General features: G+C 35.1%; 1 protein-coding gene across 1 annotated transcript; it reads right to left on the reverse strand.

Moving 5' to 3' along the window:
• Window positions 1–2,125: 2,125 nt before the first annotated feature.
• On the reverse strand, window positions 2,126–3,037 carry LOC126701617 (metalloendoproteinase 2-MMP-like). The gene has a single exon (XM_050399889.1). The coding sequence runs from the start codon at window positions 3,035–3,037 to the stop codon at window positions 2,126–2,128; it is 912 nt and encodes a 303-aa protein (XP_050255846.1).
• Between the last annotated feature and the right edge of the window lie 17,929 nt (window positions 3,038–20,966).

Below are 20,966 nucleotides of genomic sequence, written 5' to 3' on the forward strand. Positions count from 1 at the left end.
ATGCCCAAAATATAGGGACCAAAAGTGTATTTTTGCCTAATACATAAGTTGATGTGGATGATTTTGTGGTTGATTGTGAAAAATTTGGCCCTTGTGCTATTTTATACATACTAATAAGAATGCTCTTAGTACCACCTTAGAAAAGATTCCTAAAGCTGTTATTGCTACTTTACACAGGAACTCACAATTTTTCTCTACCACCACACTCTGCCATATTATAATTGTGGCAAAAAAGTTGTAAAATAGTTTGTAGTCCTATATTTTTTCCTTTTAAGTTTTGTAATTTTAAAATTCAAAATTTATTTGCATCAGTGCTTGTCTTCCACATTTATTTATTTATTTTTGCATGTCTTCCATTTGTTCGCTTCTTCCTTATCTTATTAGTTTCCTTTTCTTTACTTTCCCCCACTCATAACCACACACGTCTCTCTCTCTGCCCCAAAAAGAAGAGCAGCATTGCAACACCAAGCCACCAACACAAAAGTAACAGTCCACCCTAATAAGCTCCTCCATGCTACAATTACAGACATTATCTTTCACTCTCACACATAAATACTACCATTACATCCTCAACCAAATTAAACCTACAAATCTCCTAAGGCTTTACAACTCCAATCCAGCTTCCCATCTCCATTCTCCAATGCTCTCCTTAACTATGCTGCCACTTCCAACTCCACCACTCCACCCAATGAATCTCTTTTTTGTATTGTATGTTACTTAAAATTTTGGGTAAAATTGGGGATTCAAAAAAAAGTTAAAGACAATATACAGACAATATGCAAAATAATCAACGATAACATGGAAAACAACTGTGCATTTTGGAATTCCACCTCAAATGGTTCAATGCCAAAGTGTTACAACTCACAACCAAACTTATGAATATGTTTAGTTATTCCATTACAACATATTTTATTTTTAGTAATAAAGATTACAATTCCTGCTATAATTCTCATTCAGTGTAAATGTGCCCTAATTTTTTTTTATCCTTTCACAGCACATTGCGAATTCATGCATAAATGTTGTATATATAAGTATATACATGGATATGTTGTAATAATGATATTTGAGTTTGGAGAGTATTGTTTCATAAAGTGAAAATTCAAGTTCTGGAATTTTCTAAGTGAAATTCAAACTAAAGGATTTTTGATCAGTCAAAGCTTTTGCTCAATTGATCGATTGAAAGGAACTCTTGATCGATCGAAACACATAAATCTAAGTTTTCTGCAGAATTTTCTAGTAATTGTTCAGAATGTTTGAAGATGTTTTAAGCCTTGTGAACGGTATTATGAAATATTTTGACTCTCCATACATACCATTTGATGAAATATAATCCTATGGGTATAAATAGAGGCTTATGTTTACTTGAAAAATAACAAGAATAGTAAATTAGAGAGAAACATGAGAAATTCTATGGTTATTTTCTAGAATTGCTATCTGTAGAACTCAACAACTTAGTTGTATTCAGAGGACAAGTTTGTGGTAACCATTTAGCAACAAGAGTGTGAGAGCAAATATTGTTTTAAGGATAACAATTTTGTGCCTCCAAGTTATTTATTTTGTATTTGTCTTTTGTATTGACATTGTTCTTCCATCATTACTTTGTGTAATATCCCCAACAATAAATGTAGCCACATTACATATTGAACTTTACTTATAGGTTCAGGTTGAAAACTATATATAATAGAGATAAAGTTTAGTTATAAAATTGGTTGTAGTTTAAGGTTATAACCTTACTCAAAAATCATTTTATTGCAAGAGATTTTGACAAATCCATCATTAGATTACATCTTTTTCTTATGTCTTCTATGCTTGCAAAATTTCTAAAAAATTAATGATCAATAACTATGTTATCAATAAATTTTTTTAATTGCAAGTTCTTTTAGTTTAAAATTATACATAAAATATAAACTTATAAATCATATAGTAAATAATATTCGACTAACACAAAATTTGATTTGTGTATTAAGAGTGTAAAGAACATGTAATTCAATTAATAGTTAGATTTTTAAAATGTGTAATAATGTTTATTTTATTAAATAAAGTTGTAGTTTTAAGATACAACTAACTTTGTAACTAAACTTTCTCCATATAATAGTTGACTCTACTTCCTAACTGGACGATATTGTTATCCACTAGTATATAAAACAAGTAAACCTTTCTCATCATCTGAACTCAAACCCCTCTTATTTTCTCCTATGTCAAAATAGGGATACATAATGGCTTTTTTAAGCTTACTATGACTAAGTCCAAGAATGTGCCCTATCTCATGAAGTGTAACGCCCTTCAGGTCCGTTTCATATGGTTTTAAGTTAAGACTGTTACTCCAAAACTCATCTGCATCAAAATGCATCCTGCCATTTGTTGGAGGATACGCATGAGCTAAAATGCCACCAATCCCATCAAAAGGATGACCGTCCCCATGATCACCGTGGAAGAATCCTAAAACAATGTCAGCATCTCCAACTTCTTCTGTGAATTCAAATGTGAAATCAAAGGGTTTCTCCCACTCTCCGAAAGCATACGAGCAAGCTTCCTTTATGTCGGCCAAATCCAAATCAGGTGTAGCAACACCGGATTGAATAGCATATAAGAGGTGACGCTCATTATATGGCCATTTTGGCTTACCAGCAGTAAATGAAAACTGTGGATGAATTAGACTACCATTATTGATACTATCAGCTACTCCACAACGCGGAATTGACATTGGTTTGATGGTGTCAGCGTCAAGCTTTCCAGTAACCTTCAAATCAAAAAAAGTCTGGTATGTTTTGATGGCGACCTCCAAGTCCTTGTCAAACTCATCATCTTCAATTTTGTTTGAATCTTTGTAGTTTAAGTATCCGAACTTGTTGAGGTAGAGCTTGGCTTCATGTAAGCCTAGCACCCTCAGACCCTTGTAGGATCCCTCTAGATCTTTGAAGGAATTGGAAAATTCTGGGATCTGACTGGCATTTATAAAACTTCCTGATTGAATCATGAGATGTTGAATTAAGAGAAGAAGGGAAGCTTTTGAAAGATACAATAGATTCTTAGCCATTTTAAGTCATGTGTAGGTCTGTATTTGTGATGGGAAAACTAGAATGTGTTGGTATTAATATAGTACTGCCTCCTACCCACGATGATTACATACAGTAGATAAAGCATAAAAGGGGTTTAATGCATTTTACATAATTCGTTTGTTTTAACATTAAAAATTTTTAGAAAATGAATATTTTTCCAAAATTTTTTATTTTATTTTATTTTTTATTTATAGAAAACTATTAAATTTCCTATATTTAATAGCATTCTTTAATAATTTTTTATTTTTATTTTTTTGAGAATCCATTCTTAAAATGAGTTGGAAAACTATTTTTGACTTCTTTTATTTAGGTGAGTTTGGTTTAGTTTTATGAAATTGTATTTTTTGAAAAAGTGGTGATTTTAAAAAGTACGATATGAAATTAAGCTTTAAAAAAAAAGAAGAATATTTGGTAAAACTGTCAAAAAGTTTCTTTAAAAAAATACTAAGTGTTTAGTTAGTACTTATAAAAGTGGCAGTTTGATATATAAATTACCCCATATATATATATATATAAGGAATTTATTTTATACTTCTGGTTTTACGTTGTTAATAATAATAATAATAATAATAATAATAATAATAATAAAAAAGTTGGATTTTACATTACAAACTGAGGGTAGTTTTAGAGGAAGTGAAAACTTTTCCCATGGTAGTATTTAGTTTCAGCTGAAGCAATTGTTGCGTTTTGCAATTGCAACTCAATAGGTGACATGCGAAAATGTAGGAAATTACAATTTGGAGGTTGAAATGCCTGTCTAATACCAAACACACAATTTCGCCTTGTTTGAGTTGGCTAACGTGCTTTCTGGGCCCAAAATGCTAAACTAAACGCACTTGGAGTGAAATAAAATTGTTTTTTTTTTATTAAAATTTTAATTTTCAACAACTTCATCTCTCATCAAATTAAATAAGTGAAGTTAAGAGATAGTTCTTCTTTTACTACCAAACTTAAGACAATGCAAAAAACTATTTTCACATAAATTGTTTTAACATTAACAATTTATGGAAAATGTGTCATTCTCCATTAAGTATTTTTAGAAAGTTATCTAATTTTTCTATACTTGGTAGCATGCTTAACTTCTCTTATTTAATTTTGTATGAGATAGAGTTGTTTTCCATAAAATTTTAGTAAGACACAACTCTGTCTCAAACCAATCTACGTACTCATTCTATTCCCCGATTTGAGCCAAAATTAACATTAGCATTTAGAAAACGCCACATGATTGTGTTTGGCAAGGTTCTGGAAAGTGCTTTTTGTCCCAAAAAGCATGTTTGGGTATCGGACCGACTGAGGTCCAACACAAAAGCGCAACAAAAAAGCAATAAGAAATTGAGGGGAGCTGTTGTACTAGTTCAATATTCTGTATATTATCCCAAAGATTCCTTTAGATTTATTTCGAAATCCCAATTTTACCCTTAGTTCACATGGGGATGAAGTTGCTGCAATATTTTTAAATTGCAACACACATTTGAGGTTTTTAAATATTTGTAAGGTGAAGACTTAGGTACAATATTTATGTGTTGTTTCTTAGGTTCTTCTTTTAAAATTCTGCCATGGGCTTTTTTTCTTATGAGATAGAAATGTATTTTTTAGTTATATAGGCATATGTCATAATTTTAAGAGGAGAATCTAAAAAATGTCTTTCTTAAAAATAATAAAGGCTTCCTATCTTGTAATGTCTCATATATATATATATATATATATATATAAATATATATATATATATATTGATTAGGCTAGAAGAATTTTTATTTTGTATTAAAAAAAATCCCCTACCGTTTGTTATATATTAAAAACAACTTATACTTTATTTTTATTTTTTATATTAAGTTATTTTATTGTATCTTATATTCAAATTTGCTTATATAGTTATAAATTTATAATTGATAATGGTAAATGAATGTGTAGTTACTAATTTCCTAATATGATATAACTAATTTGTTTTTTTTTTAATTATTACAATTTAAACTTAAATTATTGGTATGTATTTAATTTTTTTGAATAATTATTTTGTGCTTCATGATGATGAAAATAAAGAATTTATTACTATTGATAAGAAATTATTAATAATGATAATAAATAATTATAACACTAATAAAAATAATAAATAAGTCAAAAACTATAATAATAATAATAATAATAATAATAATAATAATAATAATAATAATAATAAGGGTAAATTACAAATTACACCACTAAAGTTTGGGGGTGATTAGATTTTACATTCTAACGTTTCAGAATTTGGATTTTACCTTCTAAAGTTTGGGAGTGTTGAGATTTTACACTCCCAAATTTTGAAACTTTAAAGTGTAAAATTCAAACACCCCATGTGGGCACAAGCACCCACGATGTGGTTTCATCCTCGCGATTGGGAAGTATGGCTTGGCCTGGTGTGGACCATGACGGAGGGTGTAAATGGAGTTGCCACCTAGATTAGGTCTAGGAATCATAAATATAGCACCCTTTGTGGAAGGAATAATCTTTTACCAGAGCATGTGTCTGGAGTTTAGGTATGGGAATGAGAAGGTGTTCATATTATTTAGACATATCAAGCTCATATTCCAACCAATGCATGTTCATTTGAGTGCATGACTTACCTCACTGCATCACATTACCTATGCATCAATGCATGTTCATATTCATATGCATGTTCATGGTATTCAAACAAATCAAAAACCTAATAGACAAACAAATCAAAAACCTAATAGACATAAAAGAGATAAAACAAACAAGACAAGACAAAATAGAGAAACAAAGACTCAAGGACAGGAAAAATAGGTTAAATAGAGGCTAGAACATGTGAATAAAACAAAAGGAAAACAGGCAAAAAATGATTAGGGTTTCTGGGCAGAGATATGCTTGTGCATACATAGAGCATGCGTACGCAGCCCAGTTGTATGCATACGCATATCATGAGTATGCGTGCGCATGCATAAACCAGGCATATGCATACACACCAAGAACATAGAACCCAAAAAAATGTAGAATAGAAATTCAGAAAACAAAAATCTAACAACCTAACATACTTAAAACATAAACACAAGGTAAACCTAGACTAAACAAACATATTATTAACCCAGAAACTTACATAAAAACATGCATAAAATAAGAAGCCAAAGTTAGAAACTTTACCTCAACACAAAACTCTCTAGAGCTTGATTTTGACTATTCCCCTCAATCAATCTAGTGACAACCAATTCAAAAATGAGTTAGCAAACTTAGAACTCAATGATCAAGACTAGAAAATGTCTTAATCAAATAAAATTTGACTTGAGGATGTTTTGTAAAAAACCCCTCTTTGATTCACTATTTTCTAGTAAATCTTAGGCATTTTACCACCATGTTCACCTGATATAGCTCAGTAGAGAGTGTATCAAGGTGAGCATCCGTGCGCTGAAGCTACGTCATGATGTCTCTAAGAGTCACATCGCCCATAGAAGAGGAAGGAGTGGATGTGGATGGAGCAGATTGATATGGAGTCAGATGGGAGGGAGGAGCTGCTGACCCAAACTGCCTTGACCTAAACTGCACCTCACTTCGTTTAACGGTAGCGGCATCTATGGCACACATATAGGAAAAGTGGTCGGACACTGGAAAGGGAACAGAAAAGTGGCATAAGATCCTCGTGATAGCGAAAGGAAAGATGAGCTTATCACGAGACGCCAAATCCCTATGGACATCTATGATAGAAAGAATAAATGTCATGACCATGTTCAAAAACCAAGACGCCGAATCCCTATAGTAAGATGCTTAAGAAGGGACAACAAAAATCGAGCACGAGGCTTTGTGATAGAGTTATAGTGAGAAAGAGAGTGAAGAACAAATGTCATGACCATGTTCAAAAACCGATGGCCTTTTGCAAAGCCCGAACAGTAAGTGAACTGGCACTCACCCCACTCAGAAAGGCGCTCACAGAAAGCAGATTTGAGCTCATTTTTGGACACAGTCCTCAGACGCTGACAACTAGGGTAGTCAGGAAACTCTACCCTAGGGATACGGAGCACATCTGCAACAATCTGTGGTGTGACAGCAATGTGCGTACCTCGAACACGAGTGATAAAATGAGGTACTGAAAGATCAAATCCATGCATTTGACATTCCAATTTTGCTATGCCGAAGCACACAAATGTCATTATGATTGGTGGGCAATAGTGGTGAGATGGTTATTTATGCCTTTCTCTTAGGATTTTCTAGTTCTTCCCGTCAAAAAGAGTGATATGAGTGTTAAGTACAAGAGATTACTTAATCTTAATCATCACTAACATGAGCCACAAAACTCACTTGCTTAGTTGTACATAGAGATGCTCATCTAAGCTACAAAATATACAAAGTTTAGAAAACTTTGTTTCAATGGCCATCTAATAGGAGCAGAAGAGGCTGGAGGAGTTGCCGTCTCGGTCCGTGGCCGCTTCGGTCGAAGCTGGGCTTCGTCCTACTAACAAACACTACGCTCAAGGCACCCATGAAGGAGAAATAAGTGGACTCAGGAAAGGAGACGGAGGAGTGGTGAATGATCCTCGTGATAGCCGAAGGGAAAATAAGCTTATCATGGGTCGCAATATCTCTATAGACATCCATAATGGAGAGAATGAAGTGAGAAGGGAAGTCTATAGTAAGGTCTTCAATGAGGGAAAGCAAAAATTGAGCACGAGGCTCGGTGATGGAGTTATAGTGAGACAAGAGATAAAGAACAAATGTCATCACCATATTAAGAAACCTCGGACCTTTTGCAAAGTCCAAGCATGGATTGTTTTGACGATCACCCCATGAAGAAGGTGCCTTACAAAAGAGAGACGAGAGTTCGTCTTTGGACGCAGTCCGTAGAGGAGGACAATCGGGGTAGTAAGGAAACTCCACTTGCAGAATGTGTAGCACATCGAAGATAAGCTCTGGAGTAACTACTATACGTGTACCTCAAACAAAAGTAATAAAACGAGGCATAGAAGAATCAAATCTGTGCATATTTGAGTAAAACTTATGTATGATCACGAAGGGACAACTGACCGGAATATCACAAAAGGACTCCCAACCCCTACTGTGAATGACAGTGGGTAGATCAGTATCGGAGAAGTCAGAAAGAATGACCTGGCATTCTGAATGAATACCATGTCTAGAAAAGTTCTCCAAGAAGTCCTGACGGGCCTTCTCATCATGAAACCGTACGTGAAGAGGAGTAGGATCAGAGGAAGAAGATGCCCCAGAATGAAGGGGGTTTTGGGACAGAGCAGACTTGCGCTTGGGTGCCATGCGCAAACTATCCGAGAGAAAGAGACACGCAGAAAAGTACCAATCAATAACAAATATCAAAAAGAAGAAAAGAGAGGTACATATGCATGAAAAATGCATGAACATGTGACATGCAATAATATAAGCATCATGGGCTCAGCCTAATCCAACCTAACAGCACACAAGATTTCAACATATAAAAAATGCATCTAAATGCATGAAACATGGTGAAAATGCAAATGTGATGCAACGCATGAGCATATAGGATCATTTAAACATAACCCAACCCAAAAATTTCACAAAAACCTCATCAGTTTTGAGAAACCCCAAAAATGTTCAAAAACCCAAAAACCTAGGTATAAAAGTATGAAATGCATGAAGAAAGAGAGATAATGAAATCTTACTAGTGAAAAGAAGCAAGGTTTAGGCCAAAAATCAAGCAGGGAAGATGAAGAGGTTAAGTGAGAAGTGTATGGGAGAAAAATAATACAGTTTCTGTCGAGAGAGAACCCAAAAAAAAAAAAAAAAAAAACAAAATAAAAATCGCACAAAAACTATATATAGAAAAATGAACCTCGATGGAACGAGAGCTATCGAGAATCTGTTGGGCACTAATTCTCAACAGATAAATCTGTTGAGGTGCTATCAAGAATCTATCGATAGCCAAAGAACGTCGATGGATCGAATAGCTAACGAGAATCTATCGAGAAGTTATCGAGACAAGTTCAAGAAAGCTTCGATGGATCGAGATTGCGTTAACTTTTGTCGAGAAAGGAGGACCAAATATCTCGATGGATTGCTAGCTATCGAGAGCTATCAAGAAGCTATCAAGATGTGCAAAAACAGTTTTTCAAAGAAGAAAAAAAACATAAAAATGAATGCAGTCAAGCAAGCTACTCAACCAAAGATCCAAACGACATTTTAAACTTTCAAAATCATCTCTCAACAAGAAAAATGCCAAGCATTTAGAACCAAAACACACACGCACATTAACACATGTATTTCTTGCGATGGAAAATCACATTGTACCTGCACATGTATCAAAAGTAGCAAAGAATTTTGTGTGTAGTGCATGAAAACATCACAAGATTGCATAAGTGTCTACATGTTATGATGATTTGAGATATGACAAAATCAATTTAACTCACAAAAAATCATAACTGTTTGATGGGAACTATCACCTTTGAGGTATATCATATAACTCTCCCATCTTCTAGAAGACACGCTTGCAATCATATAAAAAGTATTTTGATTCTTTTTTGCTTTTGATTTTTCTTTGCATATTTTTCTTTTGTTGAGCATATCATGCATGGGCATATAAGAGAGAGAACAGAAATACCCAATTATGTTAAGCTTTTAACATTGCATTTTTGCTATGTCGAATCATACAAATGTCATTTTATGATTGGCGGGCAACAGTGGTGAGATGGTTATTTATGCCTTTCTCTTAGGATGTTTTAGTCCTTCCCATCAAAAAGAGTGATATGAGTGTTAAGTACAAGAAATCACTTAATCTTACTCATCACAAACACGAGTTACAAAACTCACTTGCTTAGTTATGCATAGAGATGCTAATCTAAGTTACAAAAGATACCAATGTACACAAACACACACTGCTTTTGTATTTTTCTGATTTTTCAAAAAAAAATTATTTTTACGAAAAACAAAATAAAGCAAAACTGAAAACAAACAAACAAAAACATGTTAAATAGGCATAGCATAAAACTAGACTAACTCAAAAACAAGAAAGCAAAACACACAAGTAATGCATAAACAAAAAAGAGAGGGAGAGAGAAAAAGTGACTAAATCACTTTGAACCTTTTTCCTTCCACACTTTGGAAGAACCTTTCCGTTGAGCAAACCTTTGATCCAATAGTGAGGGGAAAGAATTGAAACCGTTCAAGTTCGAAAGGAACATGAGGGCTTTGAGAAGATCTTTAAGATGAGCAAAAGAGGATGGAAACTTATTCTAGTTTCTAGATGAGATCATATTGTTGCTCTGTTGAGTGGCTAACCACTTATAGCAATTAGGTTGAGTATGTCCAGTAGCTCCACAATGATGACAGATATGCTGCTTCTTTTGTTTAGACTTTTGGTTTAGACTTTTGGTTTTTGCTAAATCAGTTTTAACATCATTGTTCTCAATTTTAACATTATTGCTAGGAGGAACAAAAACAGTAGTATTAGTAGAAGTAGTAATAGAGGAAGAGAAACCATACTCTAAAACTATTCGATTAGAAGCAGATTTTTGAAAACTGAGCATCTCACAAGTTTTGCGCTTAAAGTCCTCTCTAATTGAGCTCTGACTTGAAATAGCTCCACTTTAAGCTTCTTGGTCTTCTCAGCCAAGAAATTGTTCTCGAACCTCAGTGCTCCAATAGTCTGATTAGCCTCATCAAACTTTGTGGAAAGCTCCTCACGGTAAAGTTCCACATCACTGAGCTTCTTGGTGGTTAGCCTATACAGTTTCACATGCTTCTCAGAAAGCTTGTATAGTTTCTCATAGGCTGTATGGATGTCATCTTGATCATCCATCTTCTCAAACTTGGATTCTACCAATTCCTCTTCTTCAACCACATCTTCAACAATCCCATCAGTAGGATTAACAGTGGCAGTGAAGGTATTCAAGATTCAGTCTTCCTTATTGTCGAAATCATCCTCAGGCTCGATGTCACTTAAAGTAGCAACAAGTGCCTTGCTCTTCCCAATGCTCTTGAGATATGTAGGACACTCTTGTTTCATGTTACCAAAGTCTTGACACCCAAAGCACTTAGGTCCTGCGGGAACAGTGTACTGACCGCCATCCCTTGCATCCTTTTTCCCTTTGTCTTGGCTCTTGAATTGAGAAGAACTGAATTGCCTACGGTCTTTGTCGAAGCCCTTTCCATTGGCATTCTTCATAAAATTCTTGAACTGCCTAGTGATGTAGGACTTCATCTTAGAGTCTTCATCATCTGAAGATTCATCTGTCTCATTGCTCTTAGCCTTCAGTGCCATACTCTTACTCTTGCCCGACTTACTGATCCTTGATAACCCTAACTCATAGTTTGCAGATTACCAACCAGCTCTGTCAAAGGAATCTTGTCAATATCCTTTGATTCCTAAATTGCGGTGATCTTGGCATGAAATCTCTTGGGCAGAGATCTGAGCACCTTTCTCACAATCTTGGGTTCAAGAATGATTTCCCCAAGATTAAACGCAGAGTTCACTATGTCCTTTAGCTTGGCATAGAACTCATTAAACGACTCATCTTCCTCCATCTTAATCTCTTCAAAGCTTGTAGTGAGCCTCTGTAGCTTTGAATCCTTAACAGTCTTTGTTCCTTCATAGGTTGTCTGGAGGATGGTTCATGCTTCCTTAGCAATTTTAATAGAGGATATCTTCTTGAACTCATCATTGGTGACTGCATTGAATAAGGCATTCAATGCTCTGCTGTTGAAGTTTGCCGCCTTGATCTTGGCATCATCCCAGTCGGCCGGCGCTTCGGCTTGGTCCAGCCTATCTCAACAGCTTGCCACACTTTCACATCTAAAGACTGCAAGAAAGCTTTCATGCGTACTTTCCAGTATGCATAGTTAGTGCCATCAAATAAAGGAGGTATGATTAAAGACTGTCATCCATCCATGACAAACAGGGGTCAATGGATCAACACAACAAAAATTAAAACCTAATCAAAGTGTGTCTGCTCTGATACCACTTGATAGGCCAAAAACGTATTAACCCCTTGTGATGAATTAATTGATTAATTAGCCAAATTTATTAATTAATCAAATTAACATGCAAATGCGTGGTAGCACAAACAAATCACCAATAAACTAATTATGTAGCGGAAAATAAATAACACGATGGTTTGTTTACGAATGGGGAAAACCTAACGGCAAAAACCCCACTAGGTGATTTTCAGGTCACCACTCCCAAAACTCCATTATTATCACAACAAGCGGTTACAAGTAAAGGAATCCCAAGTACCTTACCAACCTACAGTTGAACCCTTACCTCAATACCCAATTGGACTTGTTCTGTAGTGACAGTTTTCCCTTTTAATGCATGGCTCCTAAGTACGTGACTAACCAATTACGCGGATCCTAGTACGCGACTTCAATCACCAACTAAGAAGATTGTTGGTTGCAAAGTTCTTCAATTCATCCACACGATGAAGATTAAGAAGATGCTTGGTTACAAAACCCTACGGTGCACATACATAACAACTTCTTCAAGAGAAAGAGATGAACTAGGGCAAGAACTTTGTCTCTGGTCACAATTTGCTTGAACAGAGTTTGCTCAATACTTGTGCAACTTGTGACTTGTTTGACGGCCTTTAAAACAATCCTTTTATATGTCTAGGGTTAGGAGAAAAGAAGGCCAAAGACACATTCACGGATTCCAAGAAAATCATATCAGAATTCTGAAATTCTTAAACCTCGACAGATAGGAGGTGTCGAGCAGCTGTCGAGCAAGTGTTGAGCACACGGGCTGAACAGCTTCGTTAAACCTCGACACATGCTAGCTGTCGAGCTTTAGTAACTTTGCACTTTCAGCTTGTTTTCTTGGACAAACTTGAAGGTTTCAACACTGGATATTGGAACATGGTTTCTTGAAGTATATAAAAACATCCTAAATCTATCAAAATACAAGTAAAATGCGTTTTGTCAAAGGATAAGCCAATTACATAATGAAAGTTCAAATAGTGTATAAAACACCCTTGAACGTTTAGGCCCCCAATTACAAAATAACCAATTCAAGCTTTATGACAAACAACTAGTATGCGGAAAATGAACAAAAGCTATAAATAGAATTGGTAAATAATCTAAGCCAATTAAAATCACAACCCACAGCAGATAATAAAAGGCAAAGATAAAAGGGAAGGAAGATGCAAACACAAGGACAACACACGATGTGTTATCGAAGAGGAAACCGAAACCCTCGGCGTAAAACCTCTCTGCCGTCCTCCAAGCAGTAAGTAATCCACTAGAAAATGTAGTTGAGATACATGAACAACAATAGACCCTCCAAGCCTAATCTACCCAGTGTATCTAAGCCCTCCAAGCTTCTTGCTCCAACGAGGTTGCGCCGAACCTATTTCTTTTCTAACTTCCCGGATTCCGCTACTTGACCATAGCATCAACCAATGTAGATTGGTTTCTTCCTAACTGCTTCCCAGAACACCAAACAACCCCCTCACAGTAATGGATATGGTGAGAAAAGGTTTTGGTAAAAAGACCTCTCAAGGGTTTAACAATAGAGAGGAAGAGAGTTGAGAAATTTGAAGAGTCTCTTATGTAAAGATTGTGGATGAATCAATCTTGTTTTACTCTAGAGTTTCTCTCTCAAAATTCTCTCTGGAAGCTCTCTTTCTTTTGTGGGTATAAGGAGTATTTATACTGGGGTGAGAATGGAATGTGAAGAGTTAGGAGTTTCAAAATAGGGCTGGCTCACGGCTTGGCCTCACGGCTTGACTGGGTCGCGAGATCCAGCCGTGAGATAACAGAAGGACCAGTTGTCCTATTTTGTCTTGTAGTGCTCCAGCTAGCATGACGCTTCAACTTCTGGCATGCTTGGCACGTGTGCTGCTTTTGGCGGCTTGAAGCCGCGAGTTACCCGTGAGATCCAGTTGCGAGTCTCTGTTTTCTTGCACGCTCTTGAGCATTTCAACACTCTATCTCATTCATTACCCTTACAACAACCCCACCTAAATACAGGGTTACTAAATGTTGAAATACAAGCAAATTTGGCACGGAATAAAACCAACAAGATGGTTGATTAAATTCAACCTTATACATAAAATAGTGACATATGTTCCTAACAAGTGAATCACATATTTCCTAACAGCCTTCCTTTTTTTCTTTTTTCTTTTTATTTTCTTGCTGTTGATTTTATACTTTGTTTTTATCTTGCGATTCACGAACAAGAGATTCTAGCCTATGCATGTATCTCCATTGGTATTGAATTTGGATTATTCATAGTCACCACCGAAGACCTTCTCATCAAGCTACACATTTAGGACACTGTAAGTCCTAATAAAGATGGCGATTATAGATGTCCTTGCATTATTGATTGTTCATAGCGATTATTTATTGATTTATGCTATGTCCTTGCATGATTTATATCTATTTTCTAGAATTATTTATAGTTATGAATCATTAGGATTAATTTTCTCATGCTAATCCTACAAAATATTTATTAAGAAAAAAATTAATTGACTTATCCCTCCAACGTAAAGAATTATATGCTACAAACATCTTTAGCCGTTAAAATTTCTCACTTTTTTCCTACTATTGAATCAGATAACTTTTACGGTTGGTATTATATTGTTTTCAAATGGACATAGTCAAACTTCCAGTGGAAAATATATAAATATAAATATATATATATATATATATATATATATATATACGTGTGTATACGCGCGCGCTTGTGTTTCAGATACAAGGAACATATATAATTGAATCTCACATAATCTATATATATATATAAAACCGAAACTTTTGAAGCTCCCACAGTTTTCCACGTCAGCATTTATTTATTTATTCTATTTTTTAAATTTCTTTTTTTTTTTCAGTCTTGCTTTTGAAGCTCCCACATATTTCCACGTCAGCATTTATTTATTTATTCTATTTTTTATATTTCGATTTTTCTTTCAATCTTTTATGCGACTAACTCTCTCTAACATATACGCATTCTTAAAACCCAAAACCCTAACCTTTGACCCCTCTCTCTCTCCGCTTTGTCTTGGGTCTTGCTGCCGTTTCCCCTTTCTCTCTTTATTCCTCAAACCTCTCTTACAAGCTATCCTCATTCACTCATTCGCTCTTGCTTTGCTTGCTCTTTGCCGATTTCAGCGTATTTTCAGGTAATCTATACGATTTCACATTGGATCTGAAATTTTCTTCTTTTTTACAAAAAATTAGAGTTCGTTTTCTTCTTCTTCTATTTCTTATGTTTTGAGATTTTCGATCAAAATCGCATAAAGTTGAGGAAATACTCAAAAAGTTTCCAATGGCTATCCATGATGTTATGAGCGAAGGAAAAAATATAGTACTTTTGGCAGCGAAGAGCAGACAACCCCAAGTATATCAACTATTGCTTGAAAGCAGGTTACTCAAAGATACAACGCTTCAAAAATTGGATGATAAAGGGAACAGTGCATTGCGTCTTGCAGCCAAGCTAGGAAAGAATAAGTCCTGCTGGTTAATTCCAGGGGCCGCATTACAAATGCAATGGGAACTCAAGTGGTATGAGGTATGAACTCAAAGCCAACTTGACCTTGATTTTTATCAAATAGCTTAACAATGCATTTACAAGCTTACCTGAAATAGCACGGGTTATAAAATTATGTTGGCGTGCTACTACAGATTAGTCTGTTAGTGGACGAATCACTTCCTCTAATATAAATTAAAAGTAGAGATCTTTACGTATATGCAATTCTACACATATTTGTGTAATATCAAGGTGGTGGAGGTGTTCAATATGTGCCGATCAGTTTATACTTTATAGGTCATGCCTTTCAATTAATTGAAGCACACTGTCAACATCTTTTATCCATGTGTTGAACTCTGTTTTTAGTTTTTAACTGCCTTGATTTAAAGCTTTGAGAACTTCTGATTTGTTCACTTGAGTTGTGCTTAGAAAAGATGTATTTTCTTTTGGGGAAAACAAAGATTCTAAAGTAAAGTTCACATCGTTTGTAAATCTCTGTAAGCTGAAAAATTATAATTTGATTCAAAAAATTATTTGCTAAGATGTAGAAGAATGGTAATAATTTGAAATACTTTAGGGGAAGTCTCAAACTTGACCACAGGGTAGGGTGTTTCTAAATAATGTCATTGGAATAACCAATGTGGATTCTCTTTGAAAAAAATAGAAATAAATTCATAGGGTGTGTAATTGTATGGAACTTGCTATTTAAGTGAGTCTCTATTTTAATTTGTTTTAATAGTTGGGAGTTAAATTCAGTTTCATTTTATTATTATTATTATTATTATTATTATTATTATTTGATTGAAAAGGTAGAAATTCAAGTTTTTGTTTGTTTGTTGAAAAACCTCCCCCTTTGCAGTTGGTTGACCAATCATTAATTCTATTAATAATGGATTTGGAATGTTAGGTTAGTTGGGTGATAACATGGTTTTTGGTTGCAGAAGTATCTAACAATGATTTATCATATATATTTTGAATTTGAGGTATTGCAATTGCTACAAATGCTTAATCACTTAAAAAGATTAATAGAGAAAGACAAGGATATGTAGTATGTTATTCAATTGAAGATATGGCTGATAGAGTGAATCAAGGCAAGTTATTCTTTTTGGCAAATTGTCACTTGAGCCAAAAGCAATTTCTAAATTGAGTTCTATTTGCAATATTGTACTTTTTTGTCTATACTAATGTTTCTCCTGTAATTTTCAATTCCAATTTAGTAAAAATTAATTTGCTAACATCTCCTATATAGGTTCTCTTAAATGCTGAGCCACCATGTTCAATCTTGATTTCCTCTTATGTGACTCCTATGAATTTGTTGTGCTAGAGAGAAATCATGGTCTAGTCCTAATACTTTGTGATCATGGTTCAGTGTCTCAAAAGTTATTTATTATTATTTTTTTTGTATTTATCATTAATATTTTTTGCAGCACATTTGCATCAAGTAGAATTCATGTTTGTGATTTCAACCAATCTGATGTAGATATGGGAATAAGGAAAAGGTATACCACTAATGATTGGGAAGCCTAAGTATACCACTGATAATTGTCAATTATCATTGTTGCATATGTTATGTGCTAAACTGAAGTATTAAATCTATAAAGACCGTATGAGTTTCTAAGTTTCATTTTTTTTTTTCTTTGCTTGAGACTTGAGATAATGAGTTCATTTCCAAAGTAGTATTGTTAATTATAAATTGAAAATTTTAATAATTGTTCTTCTTTTCCTTCTTTTAATTATTATTATTATTATTTTTTACTATAAACAAAATGCAAGTATATTTTCAGTTATTGAATAATTAATGTTCTGTTGTAGGTTATTGAATTATTTCTGTCCCATATTATCAATATAAGCTGTTTTTAAAGTTTTAACAAAAAACAATCTCCTCAAGATTTGCATCCCTTAGTGACGATGGGTCAAGTTGCTAATTGTGATTTAATTTGCATCCCTTGGGATTTCCTATAGATAACCATTTGAAATGCTATTTTTCTACATTGTTATTTTAATGTATATGTTAGAATTTTACTTTTTATAGTTACATATAGTCAATCAGGAAAATGACCTATATCTTCAATCTCTTTTTACCATTCTGTGGTCCTTATGGAACCATAGAAATCAAGTGGTTCATGATGGGAAGACCCCAAATCTGATAAATGTTGTTCTCACTCATTGCCAAATCTCTTTTATGCAGGTACCAGGAGGCCTTTAGAAATGGACAATCCTAATATCAAGATCACAGCATACCAACTCATAAAGATGTCTCCAATAGGGATTGGCAACTTATTATCAAAGTAGTTTGTTGAAGGAAAAGGAAATTGAAACAGAGTGGCTATGCATATGAAGCAAAGGACTTGAAGAGAGATCTAATATTAGTGGGGGAGCCTAGCAGTCTGTCAACATCTTACCCAGCAGCATTTCAGGATGCAATCGTGGAGGTTGCAATAAAGCTAGAGACCTTGGATTTACACTAATTTTGTTTGGCAGTGGTTGCAAAAGGATTGAACAGGTTTGCAATGGAAGAAGTTAACCAAGATTGCAGGAACAACCTATGACAACAGACTTGCATTTTCTAACTTAATAAGGTTTAACTTTTCACACCATTTTTGTACCAAAAACTATCATGTGTAATGTGTTAGAAGTAGCTTCAATTCTCTAGCAGTTCATTATTCGACCCAATTACTGTTGGATCTCTCCAAATCTTATGTTATATAACTTGTGTCCTGTAACTGTTTTCTATGGTATCAAAAAAAAGAAAAAGAGTTACATATGGTCTTCAACTATGTTAATTAGAACTATTTAGAATTTAATAAAGGGATCCAAAACTAAATAAAAATTCTAACTAAATTAGGTAAGCTATTTTTTTACAAATAGTCCAATTTCATTTTTTATTTATTCATACTTATTAACCATCAATTATCTATAAATATATATTTTCACAACTAGCCCGTGCATTGCACGGGTTTGCGACTAGTTATTTTGGTAGCCAAGAATACAAATTTGGTTTAAACACAAATGTATACGTCAGCATTTTTTTTTTTTAATTTTTAAATCTGGTCTTAAGAAAGTGACGGTCTCTTAAAAGCTATCCACAAACCCTATTGTATCAAGGCTTCTCTTCCATAATCACCCCCATTCAACTTTCAAACCTCTCTTCCTACACTCTCTTCACCACAATAGTATTAATCTAGATCCCCCCCGTGTGGGGATTTGTACACCACTTCACATTCCATTCACAATCTGATAATGAATCATGATATATATATGATTTAAAGCACCCACCTTTATTTGGTCCACTTAGGTCCTATTTGCTCCATTTTGTCCTGTTTGGTCCACTTTAGTCCCATTCAATCCACTTCGGTCCTATTTGGTCTATTCTGTCCACTTTGGTCCTTTTCAGTCAGCTTCAGTCCATTTAGTTCATTATGTCCACTTAGGTCCTATTCGGTCCTAGTGGTGCACTTCGGTCCATTATATCCACTTTGGTCCTAATTGGTCCACTTAGTCCACTTCGGTCCATTCTGTTCACTTCGTTGCATTTGGTTAGTTTTGGTGCACTTTCATAATGGAAAAATATAGGGCTTGGGTTAAGATTTGAGAGAACTTATTCTAAATCCAAATTTATTAAAAATATATATCGATTTCAAACTTATAATATTTAAAATTTTAAGCATAACATTTATTATTGCTATAATATTGCTAAACCACATTAATATGTCCACTTTGGTCTGGCTAAATTTAAGTTAGGGATGGACCTAGGTGGGGGCCCAAGGGTGCCTGGGCCCCCATGGGTACAATTTTTTTTTTTTTTAATTTATAGTTATTATATATTTTGTAGTTGGGCCCCTCTTTCAAAACCTTAGGCCTCTTTCTCCTCAATAAGTCTAATTAGCCTCACCCAAACAGCAACTGTGGGGTCCAATAATTTGTGGCCCTGGCCCATTTTTACCTTGGGGCCTAAGGCCCGAGCCGAGGAAGGTTATAGCCGAGGATAGGTAATAAAAGTCCAAATAGTCTTGAAACACAGCCGAGGATGATTTTATCCTCGGCATATCCGAGGTCTCCCTAGAAGGAAGGGCAAAAACGGTATAGGAACAGTTTGGGAAAAAATCTAAAATATCTAGGTCAATAGAGAAGGGTACTGAAAGTTCAAAAACGTGTACAAAAACACTTTTGAACGTTTAGACCCCCAAAAACCAATTTAATCAACACATGCAATATGTTAAACAACTAGTGTGCGGAAACTTAACATATGCTATAACATGGAATTGATTAAACAACTATCTAAGCCACAACAAAATAAACCACAGCAAATAATGTAAAGGCAGAGATAGAGAGGAAGGAAGATGCAAACACAGCGATAACACCAGATATGTTATCGAAGAGGAAACCGAAGACCTCGGCGAAAAACCTCTCCGCCGCCCTCCAAGCGGTAATCAATCCACTAGAAAATACAGTTGGGATACAAGGACAGCAATAGACCCTCCAAGCCTAATCTACCCAATGCACCTAAGCCCTCCAAGCTTCTTGCTCCAACGAGGTTGCGCCGAACCTTTTTCTTTTCTAGCTTTCCGGATTCCGCTACTACACCGTAGCATCAACCAATGAATATTGGCTCCTTCCTAACTGCTTCCCAGAACTCCAAACGACTGTCTCACAGAGATGATAATGGTGAGAACCAGGTTTGGTATAAAGCCTCTCAAGGATTTGACAATGGAGAGGAAGAGAGTAAGGGATTTTGATGAGACTCTAAGGTAGAGATTGTGGGTGAAACAATCTGGTTTTTCTTTAGGGTTTCTCTCTCAAAATTCTCTCTGGAAGCTCTCTTTCAATCGTGGGTTAAAAGGGTATTTATACTGGAGTGAAGAGGAATGCGAAACGTCAGGTTTTTCCAAAACAGGGGTGGCTCGCGGCTTGACCTCGCGGCTTAACTAAGTCGCGAGTTCCAGTCGCGAGTTAACCGTATGGCCAGTTGTCCTGTTTTGTCCTGTAGTGCTCCAGCTAGCATGACTGTTCATCTTCCAGCATGCTTGGCACGTGTGCATCTTCTGGCGGGTTGAAGCTGCGAGTCCAGCCGCGAGTCCCAGCCGCGACACTCTGTTTTCTTGCACACTCTTGAGCAATCTTCACACTATCTCACTCACTACCCTTACAACAATCCCACCTAAATACAGGGTTACTAAATGCTGAATTACAAGCAAATTTGGCACGGAATAAAGCCAATTAGATGGTTGAATAATTTCAACCTTACAATCTCCCCCTTTGGCTATTCCGTGACAAAACCCTAAAACAGACTCTAGACTTAACATGTGAGTTGGGAACAGTTGATCAAAACTCACTCACACCTAATTCTAGAAGCTGTGAAGCACTTGAATCATATGAACATAAACTCCTGAAACACAACAATACACCATGATCATTGTAAGCAGAAAATTATAAATGCATATGAAACAGGCAAAAAGAGATCAAGCATAAGATGGAGTTAA

This window comes from Quercus robur, chromosome 2 (genome assembly GCF_932294415.1).
Source record: "Quercus robur chromosome 2, dhQueRobu3.1, whole genome shotgun sequence".
Lineage (NCBI taxonomy): Eukaryota > Viridiplantae > Streptophyta > Magnoliopsida > Fagales > Fagaceae > Quercus > Quercus robur.